Source organism: Nyctereutes procyonoides, unplaced genomic scaffold (assembly GCF_905146905.1).
Source record: "Nyctereutes procyonoides isolate TBG_1078 unplaced genomic scaffold, NYPRO_anot_genome, whole genome shotgun sequence".
Classification (NCBI taxonomy): domain Eukaryota; kingdom Metazoa; phylum Chordata; class Mammalia; order Carnivora; family Canidae; genus Nyctereutes; species Nyctereutes procyonoides.
In genome coordinates this window covers 38,269,117-38,283,396 of record NW_026575049.1, presented here as the reverse complement: position 1 = coordinate 38,283,396, position 14,280 = coordinate 38,269,117, and the positions used below count along the sequence as shown (strand labels likewise).

Genomic DNA, 14,280 nt, shown 5'->3' with positions numbered 1-14,280 from the left:
ACCTGTATGCCACGAATTTGCAGGAATGGAGAAATTCACAGGGTTTGGAAAAGGAAGGTTTCCACACACCTGTATCTTCTCTTCCTTTAATGTTTGGCCTATTTGAGTGTCATATTCAAAGAGGAGTTAAAAAAATGTATGTGGACATTTGTTGAGATCATTATTGTTTGTAGAAATCAAACTGACAGAAGATAACAGAGGAAGGACTTTTAATGTAGGATCTGTGTGGCTGGGCTTCAGGAAGACTCCTGAAAAAAGTAACTTTATTAAAATTAAGAAATAAGTTTTCTTCTAGGAAGAATTCATAGCTTTCATCAGAAATAGTTCATAACAACAAAAGGAAAAAAAATGTTGTAAAACACTATGCCCAAATTTGACAGTATATATCTACCTTCTTATAAAAAAGTTCCTGTGTTGGAAGTGCCTGATATCTTTCATACTATAGAATTAATTTAAAAAATGAATTAATTACACAGTTGGAATAAATTTATATTAGATACTGACCTTCTAAAGTCATAAGATAGAAGCATTTTCCAAAACAAAAACAAAAACAAAAAACAAAAAGTGCACATACCTTTTTTCCAAATCTCTGATTTTCTCTCTTAGTGGTTCAACGATCTAAAACAAAAATAACCTAAATCAGTTCTGCAGCCAAGACAGTCCTCCACCACTTCCACCCTCTGAGGTTCTACACAGGCATGACATTATGCAAAACAGATTTTCATTGCTTCTACTATCCACTTCCAGTCTGATATTCAGTTATACCACGCGAATCAAATCACAAGTCAAGAATTAAGATGCTAAACTGCATGCTGGAGCTCTTTCTCCAAGGATACTTAAGTCTCTGGGAAAATTAACCTCTTAATTTCCTTACTACACGCAAAGTGGTTGAGGCTCACAGAAGTAGGCAGACCAACACCACCCTCTTCTTTTCAGGAATGAAAGAATCCCCAAAATGCTGCCACAGAGCTTAGCCTTTTGTTTCTGCACATCATCTCTACGTCCTGTCACCTGCTCAGCACACAAACTGAGGGCAGGCTGACCCCTTTCCTGTGTTAACACCAGGAGCAACAATGGAAGGACAAGAGCAATCCAAGGCCTTCCCCATCAACTACAACATTTGGCTTCAGATCAAAATGACTGACTCCCCATCTCCTCCCATGGCCCACCGTGCACTAGTATACCTGTATCTACAATTATTTGACTAAAAACATAAGCAATTCTTTTGAAGTATAAGGTATATAATCAACCAGAGGAGCGAGCTCTCAGCAGGTGAGCGGCTCCCCACCTGTGCATGCGGACGAGTCCCAGTGTCTGAGTTGAGCAGATTTGCCTTCCAGCATCTGCTGGGGCGAGTGGATGCTGGCACTTGCCTCCATCCCTAGTAAAGGTCCTCACTTCCCCTTCTCTAAGAAATTCTGGGAAGGTCACTTGAAAAGTCAGACAAACTTTTATATCCATTCTGCCTCAGAGGTAGAATTTAGTACATCACACCTTGATAGAATGGACAAATACTGACACAGAGGTGCATCCACAGGGGAACAGATAGAAAAGGGAGTCCTTTCTGAAGGGTGGTTTTCAAAATCAGGGGTTAGCATCAGCCTGCCACAATAAAGATATCCCCACAAACAAAGGAACCGAAATTCACAAACCTTAACAAAAAAATAGGAGCAAAATATGGGAAAGGAACTAACCTCCTCAATCTTGCTCTCGATCTTGAGTTCACCATTTTCCTGGATAGACCTGTTGAGTAGAAAGCTGCGAAACTGAGATCCATTGAGAGGCTTGATGACCTCAAGATTTATTTCTGAACAAATGACAACACAAACCAAAGGCTGCAGACCATCTCTCTGCTCCCCTTCCCAAACATCAGTCCCAGGTTCTAATTTCCTCCGGAAAGGGGTGCACCAGAGAAATGGAAGATAATGGAGGAGGGGAAATCTCAAGTTCACCTCACAGGCTCACTTCTACCTTGTAAGAGTTATTTCTATTCCACTAAAATAATCTCATTTTCATGTTACACTCAACATGGGATTTTAAATTAGAGGCAGGAAGTGTGTCTATAGGAGTCCAAGTTTCTCTGCTGGGCTTTCCTGGGAATTTGATGCAAAATGGAGCTTTTCCAGGTAAAAAAACAGAGTTCCTTTAAATGGGATCTGAGCACCCCTCCTAGCCACACACAGAAGTCTTTGTCAGGAGACACACCCTGGTGGTAGGAGTCAGATCAACACGGCCCCACTGGCCTTGCAAAACCTACTCAATATGAAAAGCCTGGTGAGGGCACAGCAACCCTTTACCCTAGTAGCCTAGTGCAGGGACACTCAACTTCCAAGCTCACAGCAAGCACCACAATTGTGATGGCTGCTCTTTTATTTTCACTACCAAGAAATAAAAAGTGTAACGAATTTGTCTTTAAATGCAAAACTGTTCTAACAGCGCCAAATTTGTTATTATAATGAATGCTTATTAAGTATTTTTTTTCTAGAATATCAACACAGGATGTTACTCTTCTGGGTGTCCCTGTTACATTTATTACAAAGCACAAATAATGTACATGCAGGCCAGAAGACTCCTTGTTCTGAATTTGAGATAAACAGGTGGCCTCAGGACTCAGTGGTCTGCTCCCAGGCCAGGGGCCAGCCACGGTTTCCTTAAGACAGCCCCCTTCTCAAAAGGCTTTGGATAGGCATGCCCCCAGCATGTGCTTTTTCAAGCCACCCAGAAACACAAACACATTTTAGCCAGTTAAAAGCTAGGGTCAACCCCTTCCTGTGTACAGAAGGAGGGAAGGGACCCTGCAGTGGGCAATGCAGAAGAACCAGCCAGTAAAGATGGGCTTTACCTGAATAAATAGTAAAATCACCTGTATTCCTTGAGAAAATCCATAAGAAAAAAGACAAGCTTAGATGTGTGAATGGCGAGGAGAAAAAAAAAAACCAAACACTCAGTTTCATTTTTAAAATCCTCAGTTAACCCATACCATCTACAGTCTATATGTAATAACTGAAATATGTCTATAAACCAAAACCACAACATTCAAGTTATTAAAAACAGTTACCTCATATTAACGAAGTTGCCCCAAACGGCTGGAAGGGAAAGAAGAGAAAAAGAGGTCAATATTTAACTTCAAGACATTCAAGGATTCCAAATAATACAATTTTAATATTCAACCAATATTTTCAAGTACTCTACAAAATCTAAATTACAGCTCATGAAGACAACAGAATGCATACTTGTGACGTATTAAGTCCTACTAAAAAATAAGTGAAAAGAGGATCCTATACATCTCTTTAATTTTGGAATACCTCTTTTGGAGGTCTGCAGTTCAGCTGTGCTTGTGTTTCAATAAACAGTATGTCCCCAATCTTTGTTTGAGGAAGAGGCAGTCACAAGCATCAAAGAACTGCATGCCTGAAAGAGATCCTAGGGCTCAGTCCAGTCTTTTCCTTTAAATGTCTATGAAACCAAAACCCAGAGGGGTTAGACAACGACCTGACTCTGTGGCTTAACTTCACCTGGACGCCCAAATGCTTTCTCAGCACTTCCCACATCTCTCTTATAATCCAGTTTCTCGTCTGCTGGCCTGCTTCCTTGATTATAGACACCGGAGGGGGGGTTATCATGTGTACACAGCTGGTGCTCAATGTGCATAACCAGCCCAGCTGCAACAGTGAAGTTTTGCCATGGATGACTGTAAAAACATAATACCAGGCCATGTGCCGCCACGTGAAGTTACCAGACAGAGAAAGAAACCCTTCCCATGAATGAATGTCTCTCTTATTTGTACTCATTCCTATTAGGCCCTTCTGTAGTCATTCCCCAAATAATCAATACCTCCTAAGGGCCAGATGCTCTTAAGAACTAGAAAAAGATGAGAGAGCAAATGCAAAACCCTCCTCCCCACTCCCAACCTGGAGACGGTGATTCTGTGAGCCTGGGAAGGCCTTCAGGTTAGGATCTTTTCCCAGGCATCTTCTTATTGTCAGCATCAGGTACTTAGTAGGGGTTTAACAAATGTTTACTGACTAGGACTCAGTTTCCAAAACCACATATTGCTGATTCCATACAAGCACATTCCTCTCCAAATGGAGTAGTAAGCAACTGATACACAATATAGTAATAAAATAACTGAAAAGTGGCAAATAAGCAAGAAATGGGAGAAATTAAAATAAGTCCATACTATATTCTTTATTCACGAAAATTTTTTTTAAATGTTTATACCTTTAGACCATGTGAGCTTACTTTTGAGTATTATCCTCAGGATAATCCACACACATACACATACACACACACACACACACACATATACACATACATGCATACAGGAAAGCTGTCTTCACAAATCATGGCTTTACTTACAATAAAAAAAAGGGGGGGGGCGAATAAGCCAAAATATCCTACAAGTGGGGAATTGCTATATAAATTATGATAGTCATTCAATTAAATCATAAAGCCATTAAATACCACGATGACTATTACCAAGCAGACGAACTAATAAGCGTTGGCAAGGACGAAGAGAAAAGGGAAGCCTCGTGCACTGCTCCAGGAACGTAGGCTGGGGCAGCCGCTATGTAAAACAGTCAGAAGTTCCTCAAAAATTAAAGACAGAAATGCCACAGGATCCAGCAATTCCATTTCTGATGCTTATCTGAAGGAAACAAAAACACTGATTTGAAAAGGTATCTGCTTCCCATGTTCAGTGCAGCATGACTGTCAACAGCCAAGACACAGACAACCCAAGTGTCTGTCAAGAGATGAATGGGGGAAAAAAAAAGAGAGAGAGAGATGAATGAAATATTATTCCGCTATGAAAAGAAGGAAATCCTGCCACTTGGGTAACATGGATGGACCTCAAGGGCATTATGCTATGTGAAATAAGTCGATAGAGAAAGATAAATACTCTATGATCTATCTCCCTTATCTGTGGAATATTAAAACAGAAAAAAAAAAAAAACAAGTTTAGAGATACAGAGAACTGATTAGAGTTTGCCAGAGGTGAGTGGGTGAAGGTGGTTAAAATAAATAAGTCCTGGAGATATAATGTACAGCATGGTAAGTAAAGCTAACAACAGTGTATTTGCTTATTTGAAAGTTGCTAAGAGCAAATCTTCAAAGTTCTCATCACACATATACATAATGTCTAACTGTGTGGTGAGGGATGGTAATTAGACTTATGTAACATATACCGTGTATTTATACAGCAGTATATAGGGAGATATTAACTATTAACTTATATAAGCTAAAATGTAGTATTATATATTATTAACATAATACTATTTATAACACATGTCAATTATATCTTGCTAATATTGTATATGTTACATGTCAATTATATTTTGTTAAAAAATACGGTTATGAAAATATGCTGTAACATGGTAATGCAGTTATGACAATTCCAGATGAGAAAATATATATGTAGTAGGACTTCTGCTACTAAGAACCACACAGAATTGGAAGACTGTCCGAAGATGCCACAATACTGTTTAAATGGCGACATAATTGTTTATTTTTCCTTCTTTGTTCTTATCTTGCTTTTTAAAAAGGAGGGAAAGATTTTTAAACCCTTGTTGAACTCCATGCCCCCTCAAGACAACCTGGGGACACGTGGGTCGGTGCTCAGCTCAGACAGCTGGCACTGTGGGCAAAGCAGCAGGTGCCAAGCCCCACAGGCCCCACTTCATTGTGTACCTCAAATAAACATAGCGTCTGTTCTTGCTTCAGGGTTCTGTTAAAACACACCAGGAAGTTCTCCCTCTCTGGCTATGGAAGCTCAGGAGGGTAGCTATCCATTCCTGAAGGTGCCTTCAGGGTACATAATGCCTTCTGACACCTTTTCAAATCATTCCATTCTATTTAGTTCCTTTTTAGTCTTTTCTTAAGTCAATTTAAAATGCTGGTCTTGGGCAGCCCCAGTGGCACAGCGGTTTAGCGCCGCCTGCAACCCGGGTGTGATCCTGGAGACCCAGGATGGAGTCCCAGGTCGGGCTCCCTGCATGGAGCCTGCTTCTCCCTCTGCCTGTGTCTCTGCCTCTCTCTTTGTGTGTCTCTCTCATGAATAAATAAATTCTTTAAATAAATAAATAAATAAATAAATAAATAAATAAATAAAATGAAATGAAATGAAATGAAATGAAATGAAATGAAATGAAATGCCTGTCTCAGAGATGTTTCTCAATCCTTCTATCACCCCTTAGACCATCTGAGGGCGAGGGCATGTAAGGCTGCCCCCCTTCTCTGGATGTCTTCTGCCTCCTTGAAGTATAAACACCAGGCCTCTCCCCTTTCCAACTGGTCCTCTGGGCAAGCGTCAATCCCCTGGGAAGCAGGGGAGGCCCTGGCATCTGCCCCAGGGAATGAGGCCTAGGGCCACATCTTTGCCACCTTTTATAAACAGGTAATAATGGCCATACGTGGTTAAAGCCCGAAACTATTCTTGTGGCTCAGACTTCTTTGATTGGCTCCCTGCACTTGCAAACTCATCTTGCTCTTCCAGTTTACCACCACGCCCCATAGCTTCATGAACCCCATCTCCCCTCCTCATCAAACAGACCTCTATGTAGGCTCCCCATCCAGTACCACCAACCCTCCACCCCCTTGCAGCCTCCACCCTTCCTGAAGCAGCTCCATCTCCAGTGCTCTCCTTGGCCAGAAGTGTAGATACCTCACCTAATAAGCATTACATTCCTGGGAAAGCCTTCCCCACAACCCTGCCTGCCCCGGGGGAACCTTAGGAGCCCTGTGTTGTCACAGCACTCACTACAACACTTCTTCATTGGCAGTTTACAGGTGAGTCTCCCTGCAAGATGAGGGGTTTCTGATTCACATCTGCAGCTCCCAACACATGTAGGCCAGCCACCCAAAAATTAGTTGAAAGGAGGAGGTCGAAGAACGTGTTCACTTTATTACTTTTATCCTGTGAGTATCCTGTACTTTTTCTCTTCAGAAGTGTTATGACCAATTCATCTTGAAGATGTTTTTATGTCGAGTGTTTCTGGCCTCATTCTAAACTCTCAAATGCTTGGTCTGTTTTGCTTTGGAGAACAAAAAGGACTAGTACCCAGCACAGACCAAACAGCAGGCAGGAGAACTTCCTGAATTACTGCAGACTCATTCCAAGGGGGAAAACACAAGCAATTCCCAACAATTATGGAGCCCTGCTCCCAGTGCTCTGTGTTGACTGGCCTGCAACCTTGTAGAGCACAGAGTTTACAAGTTCAACATTATTAAAAATTAACATTGCTTTTAGAATTTTGCAACTGCTTAAGTGAATCCGACTCACCTTACAGTGTTACAAGGGGGTCGCTGGGAATTACTAAGAGCTGTGCTCTACAGACACCTGTACTAAATGGAACTAAATGAAGTCAATTATGTGCTATACAAGGACTCGGTATTAAGAGAAGTACTTAAAAAAAAGATAATCATCCACCATCACTGACAAAGGAATTAAAACCAAATTCCCTTACACAGCTTTCAAGATATCTTAATTTATTCTGATTTTTATATTAAAAATATTGACACGCAAAATGAGGCACACTGCTTTCACAATTCTCTGTCTGTATCTAGACTTCATGCTATGCCAGGAAACTCCGTTCCAGGAAAATCTATCACACAGAAATTTTCATTTAGGACAAAAAAATTGAGTGATTTTTTTTAAGGGTATGATTAAAAATGAGTGTCCTCTCCAACAAAGAACATATTAAAATGCTCATTCAACACCTTTGTAGTCTCTATTAGTCTAATGTGATTACTTAAATATTAATCAGACAGCACTAGAGACAAATCCTTGTAGAACATAATTTCTCAACCTGGAACCTGTGGGTCTCCATCAGATTCCTGATGACTTTCAGGAAGTCTAGGGGGGAAAACCTTGAAAGTCCATACAAAACCACACACACAAAGCTTTCAAAAATCCTCCGTAAAAGCTTGACATTTCAGGGGACCATTGGTTTTCGAATGTTTTCAAATGGGGACAGATTATGTGTCCTTGAATACCAGGCTGCACAGAAGATGCAGATTCGTCCCCAGAAAGCCTATTACCCTATTTTAAGGACTATTATGATACTGAATCAAACAAAACTACCATTTCTGTTTCACACCTGTATATTCTAAAAGGCTGCACTGTGCTTTAGCATGTTTTTGTTGGGCATTCTGACCACCATTTTTACCTAGAAAGTACATGTACTTTTTTTATCCTAAGTCATAGGAAGAAGTGTGAGTTAGGGAAAGCATTCCCCAGCCCGACGGGCACACACTTCTATCACACACAGTATACTCGGTGTGCCTGTAGGCAAGCACTGACAACCAGGCATCCTACAAACCAGGAGGCCAAGAGCTCACCAACTCAGCTTGCTGATGTTAGAAAGTGTGACTGCATGGAGATCCCATGCAGGATTTGCCTTCTGTCTTCGATGTTTGCCAAAATCCTTTCGTCGCTCATCCACTAACATGATGGTCAGGGAGGACCCCAAGAGAGGTGGGCCAGAGAAGGTGGCGAGGCTCAGATGACAAGAAGCAGCAGGGGTCCACCTGGAGCCCCAAGGGGAAACAACTTGAGCCCACTCAGGCAGGCACAGGTGGAGTGCCCGCCACTCCTGAGACAATGGGAAACTGACCCACATCATGAACAGTCCTTCCAAGACCGGGCAGTAGGAGAAACGGCAAGCCCATGAAGTCTAGTAGGAGAGGACAGTCACCAACATAAACGCAGGTCTCTTTTTAAAAACACAAACTTTTATATATTGACCCCCTGCTAGGAGCCAAGCACTTTTGGAGGTCTTGCAACAAAAGCTCCTAACTCCATGGTGCCCATTAGACTGAAGTTTCTCCAGGACCTAACAATGACTAGGAATTGGCAGGGGGGCTGTGGGAGAGTACACTGGGTCTGCCTTCTCCAGTCCCAAAGGGATAAAATCTGGGCATCTCAGAGCCTGGGAGGCCCTACAAGGTCTACACTTCAGACCTCCCGAATCAGGATCTCTGCAGAGGAGCCTGGGCATGGCATTTTTCAAGTGACCCAGGTGACTGTGCCCCCTGGGGAAGGGGGAGAGCCTGCATCCTAAGGGATTTGGTGGCAGGCCACAGCCACATCTCACCTGTTGCCCACCTGCCGGGTCACATGGTCCAGGCACAAGGCACTCTGGTCCCTGGTGATATTTCCAACTTGCCTCAGACTCTTCATGCTTACTCTTCACCCAAATACCGCTTTATCTGCCTCCCTCCAGTTCATTCAGGTATCAGCTCAATGAGGTCTTCCTGACCAATCTATCCCTAAAATAGTGCTCCCCCCACCATACACCCTCTTTCCTCCCTACCCACACTCAACCTGCTTTCTTTTGCTTCACACTACTTACCACCACATACTATATCCACATATCTATCTATCTATTATCTATCTATCTATCTGTCTATCTATCTATCTCTGCTTGTATGTTTCCAGCCAAGAAAATGGAAGCCCCAACACAGCAAAGACTATTTTGTTTATGGCTGTTCTCTATGACGTTGAGATACTTCCACACAATATTCAGTGGTCACTCAGTATTTGCTGAAAGAATCAATGCATGAATAAAACGCTCTCTCAAATGACTGTGAATCACGGCTCTAAGGCAGGAGTCAGCAAACTTTTTCTGTAATGGGCAAAGAGTAAATACTTTAGGCTTTGTGGGCCATAAGATCTCTGGAGCCACTACTCAACATCGCCACTGAAGTAGGAACAGAGTCATAGATAATTCTAAAAGCGTGACCAACTCCCATGCCACTTCATTCAAAGATATAGAAATTTGAATTTCATGTGTTATGAAGCAGCATTTCTTTCTTGACTTTCAACCATGTAAAAATTGTTAAAACTTTCTTAGCTCAAGGGTGGGCTGGATTTGGCTCATGGGCCACAGTTGCTTATCAATTCCTTCTCTAAGGGATACCAGAATGACTAGGTGCCATCCTAGTACAGGAAGTCTTGTCCTTACAGGCAGAACTGCCAAAAGCCACCTATATGTAATACACATCAGAGAAGTAAAGGCTGCATTCGACCAGGCCTGGGGAGCAGAGAGGAGGCAGCAGGTCACGGACCTGGGGAGAGGGGGGTGCAGGCTTCACATACGCAGGGGGTGTCTCCTGGCCTGTGATGATGTACTCAGAGGAGAAGGGTGGGGAGGCCAATGGTAGCAGAAATACCCCAGGGAGGGAAGGATGAAGGGATAGGCCCAGATGGACCAAGAGGGTTTCCTTAACAAGCCCCCCATGGGGATTCTGTTGCTGCACCCAATATGAGCACCACCAGTTCCCCTTCCTAGCATTCGTTCCAAGACAGCAGGGCTCTGGGGAGTGGGCAACCAACAATCATCAGTCAGAGTGTGGTTCAGGGCAGCTGTGTTCTGGCCTAACAGGAAGCAGGGGTATGAGGGACAGATGGGTCAAGAATGCAGAGGACAGAAGAGCATGGGCAGTGTACCAGGATGGGGTGGTGAATGGGTGTTCTCAGGAGACGAGAACACCAGAGGTGGAGGGAAGGCAGTGAGGGGAGGGGATAATGGTCTGAGATTAGCACACACTCCCTCAGAGGCAACCTGTCGTGATCCAGGCTGAAGATGTCTACTAGGCAACTAGAAGCAGAGCCTCGGAGCCAGGAAGGCCAGCACCAGCTAGAGGTGTGGGTAGGGCACCTACTTGAGGCAAACATGTCAGAGGTTCAATGGAACATGGCACTGACTGCTGCATCCAGCCAGGCCATGGGGAATCATGTGACAAGGCCAAGGCATGTGAGCAGTAAGCACAACGATGCCAGTACCACTGCCGCTGGTTCCTGCATATTGGCCTTCTTAGCTCCACTCAGTTTCTAGTCACCAGGTTGTGCAATCACCTCCATTTCACAGCTAAAGACCAGATCCAAGAGTAGTCGTGTGGGATTTGCTCAAGATCACACGACCAGTCACCGCCCCATACTCCACCAACACTACAAGTGCAAGGCCTCGTTCCAAAGCCCCAGAGTCACCCCCAACTCCAATGGGAAAAGGCATCTTGGTTTTGTTCCTAAACTTGGCCTCTAAGCCAATCCCCTAACCTCTAAGCCCCATGTGTGGCAGGTGCTCCACCTAAAACTGAGGAACACTGAGGTCATAAAACCCTTCTGGGGACAGCAAAGCCTCTATGCATGCTGCAGATGTTCCCTGTCTTGAAAGAGTGAACAGCAATTCCAATCCCGACTTGCTCAGGTCAAGAACACTTCAATTCAGGGATCCCTGGGTGGTGCAGCGGTTTAGCGCCTGCCTTTGGCCCAGGGCACGATCCTGGAGACCCGGGATTGAATCCCACGTCGGGCTCCCGGTGCATGGAGCCTGCTTCTCCCTCTGCCTATGTCTCTGTCTCTCTCTATCTGTGTGACTATCATAAATAAATAAAAGCTTAAAAAAAAATTCTCTTAAAAAAAAAAAAAAACACTTCAATTCAGAGAAACATTCAGATCAGGAACCCCGTACAAAGACTGGGCACCTGGAGCTCATTTAAAAGGAGTATTACTGGCAGAGTAAGTTCCAGCAACGCTAAAGCACAGCAACACTGACGCACGCATTCTGCTGTGACTCTGTTTACTGTTCTTCTCCAGGTTTTCTGAGCGTGTTAACTACAACAGAACGCCTCGTCTAAGCTATGACTCACTTTGTGCCAAGTGCTCACTGCAGAGATGTATGGTGTCATTGTGTTTTTCACACAGTGCCTCCCTGGTGGCACTATAAAACCTGTCCCCAAATTCTTTGACATGCCTCCTGCCAGGAGGTGGGATCAGTGTGGACTCATGTGACCATCTCCACCAAAGGGGAGGCTGGCAGTGATGCCATGTGGCTTTGGAGCTGGTGACAGAGTGCTATTCCCTCGAGTTTGCTAGCATACTTGCTCTGAGGGGCCTGGGCCGCTGTGGACGAGGTCTGACCACCCCCTGGCTCAACAGGTCACAGCCAGGTGCTGCGCAGGTGCTAACAGCCAGTCCTAGTAGAGCCCGTCCTCAGGGGCCAGATGTGCCAGCAAAGAATCCCCCAGGAAGTAAATTTTCCAGCCTAACTGAAGTCTCAGACATCATCAAACAGATGTCTGGGATATTTCTGTTTCATTTCAAATTCCTGACCCAATGAACTCGTAAACATAATAAAATGGTTGCTATTTCATACCCCTAAATTTTGAAGTAGTGGGTTAAGCAGCAAAAACATAAGCTGAATCAAAACAGATAAGTATGTCTGTGTCCCCAGCCCTTTAACCTAGAGAGGAGGCAGGCCTTAAGTCCTCCCCATCCGACGCACTCCTTACCAAGTGCATAAGCACTCTTCCCTGTGCCCAAAGCACACCTCTGCACAGACCTTGGTAGAAAGCCTGGATGGAGACTGCAACCTGGAGAAACCCTTCCTCCCCCCCACCCAGGCTGCCTGCCTTCACCTGAACTGACTAGTAAATGTGCCAAGGAAAGATGCGCCCTTGCTTAGCGCAAATGAACCTCAACAATCCTCGTACCAGAACATGGCAAATATTTGCCTGCCCTCAGGTAAACTTTGAAGCAGCTAGACTAAAATGTTTTTCAAAGAAGGCAAAAATATACATTATTTTTTTAAAGATTTTATTTATTTGACGAGAGAGAGAGAGAGAGAGAGAGAGCGAGAGCATGAGCAGGAGTGGCAGAGGGAGAAAGTCCCAAGCCTGACTCTGGGCTCAATCCCACGACACTGAGATCACAACCTGAGTCGAAACCAAAGTGGGATGCTTATCTTCATGCACCACCCAGATGTCCCTACTTTTTTTTTTTTTTAAATACACTACTCTTGTAACGAGAAAAGCTTTAAAAGAGTTGTTTCAGTGGAGCAGAAGGTCCAAATTAGGAGCTACTCTTGTTTTTAATTCTTCAAATAAGAAAGGGAGATGTGCTGAAGGAGGGAGATTCAGTCTGGTCTCTGGTTCCCGCTGAAAGAATTAGGTGTTCAAGGTCAGGCAGCATCATATATCAAAGGGCAGCAGTCACCAAACAGGGATCTTTGCCTCCTGCCTAACCTGAAGGAGCCTAGCCCAAAACTTTGCACCCTGCAGCCAGCCAGGCCCCTGACTGTCCTACGCAGTTAGACGTGATGAAAACTGTCCAAGGAAAAGGTCATGAAACCCTTCCAGGGTTGGGGTGGCTGAGCAGACACCAGTAACAAGTAAGCGTCACAAGCCAAACGGAGGGCACCTGCTTGAGACCTCCCTGTGACAGTAGCCCCACTCTGGGCTAAGCTGCAGCGGCAGGCAAGCTCCAGAAGCAGAAAGGACAGCAACACTTTCTAGGCCCTGCCCTGTGTTCCCTGCCATCCCCGCTGGCAGGTCCCAAACTTCAGCTATAAAACACTTTAAGTGACTCATACATTCTCATAGGTTTATCTAATAAAATGTACTGCCATTCCCATGGGAAAAAAATTTTTGTCCCAAGATGTTCCTTTTTTTTTTTTTTTTTTTACAAAGTAGTTAAAAAAGCAAGAAACTATGGGCTTTGCAGCAGACATATGGTCCTCCAAAGAATCTTTATTACATGTAAAACTGCTGATATTTAGAACAGAAATTTAATAGAATCAATTTTTTGCTTTTAAAAACTATATACATGCTTAAAAAACATGAAAGTGTGTGTCTTCACAGAAGAAATCTGAGAGACTTGGGGTAAGATGTCTTTATACCTTCTGCATTATTTTAATTTCTACAACTCACAAAAAGCAAGTATGAAATACAGTTTTTTTAGGTCTGAAGAGGACAGAGTTGCTTCTGTCCATTCCAGGCATGGCAGCTTCATGGCTTACAAAGCACAGGGTGACCTATTAAAATCCCCCAAACTGCTAAGTGAGAAAAACCCAGAATCCAAAACCATTTACTCAACCATCATGTCAAGGAACTCCACCACTCTGGTTTAAAAGCCTGGATAAGACAAACTCTCTTCCACGGGGACCCTCTGATCCACGCACAGGACAAAAGGTTATTTAAAACAGAGCTCCACAAAGTGGGTCCCAGGAGTGGTGGCAGGAGTGTCACAGGGACCTTGTCAGGAATGCAGATACCCTTGCCTGCCGAGGTCGCCTAAATCAGAAACTCCAGGTAGGCAGGAGTCCTCGGGTTTTAATGAGGCCTCTGGGTGACGCCGATTCACCTACAATCCGAGACTGTCTGCAGGAAACCGCCGACCTCTGTTGCTCTGCCATGCTCAAATCCTCCTGGGACACCCCGTGTTTTGTTAAGAGGACGAGAGTTCAACAACGTCCAAGTAAGCCAACTGCGGACACTCCCTCC

General features: G+C 44.0%; 1 protein-coding gene across 2 annotated transcripts in view; it reads right to left on the bottom strand.

Moving 5' to 3' along the window:
* Positions 1-14,280, bottom strand: part of UXS1 (UDP-glucuronate decarboxylase 1) — a 93,815-nt gene that overhangs the window by 63,332 nt on the left and 16,203 nt on the right. The window contains exons 2-4 of one of the 2 annotated variants that reach the window (XM_055328787.1): positions 3,059-3,086; positions 1,695-1,758; positions 575-618 (exon numbers count right to left, since the gene is read on the bottom strand). In XM_055328787.1, the coding sequence (XP_055184762.1) occupies positions 575-618; positions 1,695-1,758; positions 3,059-3,086 (136 nt within the window). The remainder of the gene's footprint in view (positions 1-574; positions 619-1,694; positions 1,759-3,058; positions 3,087-14,280) is intronic. The other variant, XM_055328788.1, reaches the window with a different exon arrangement.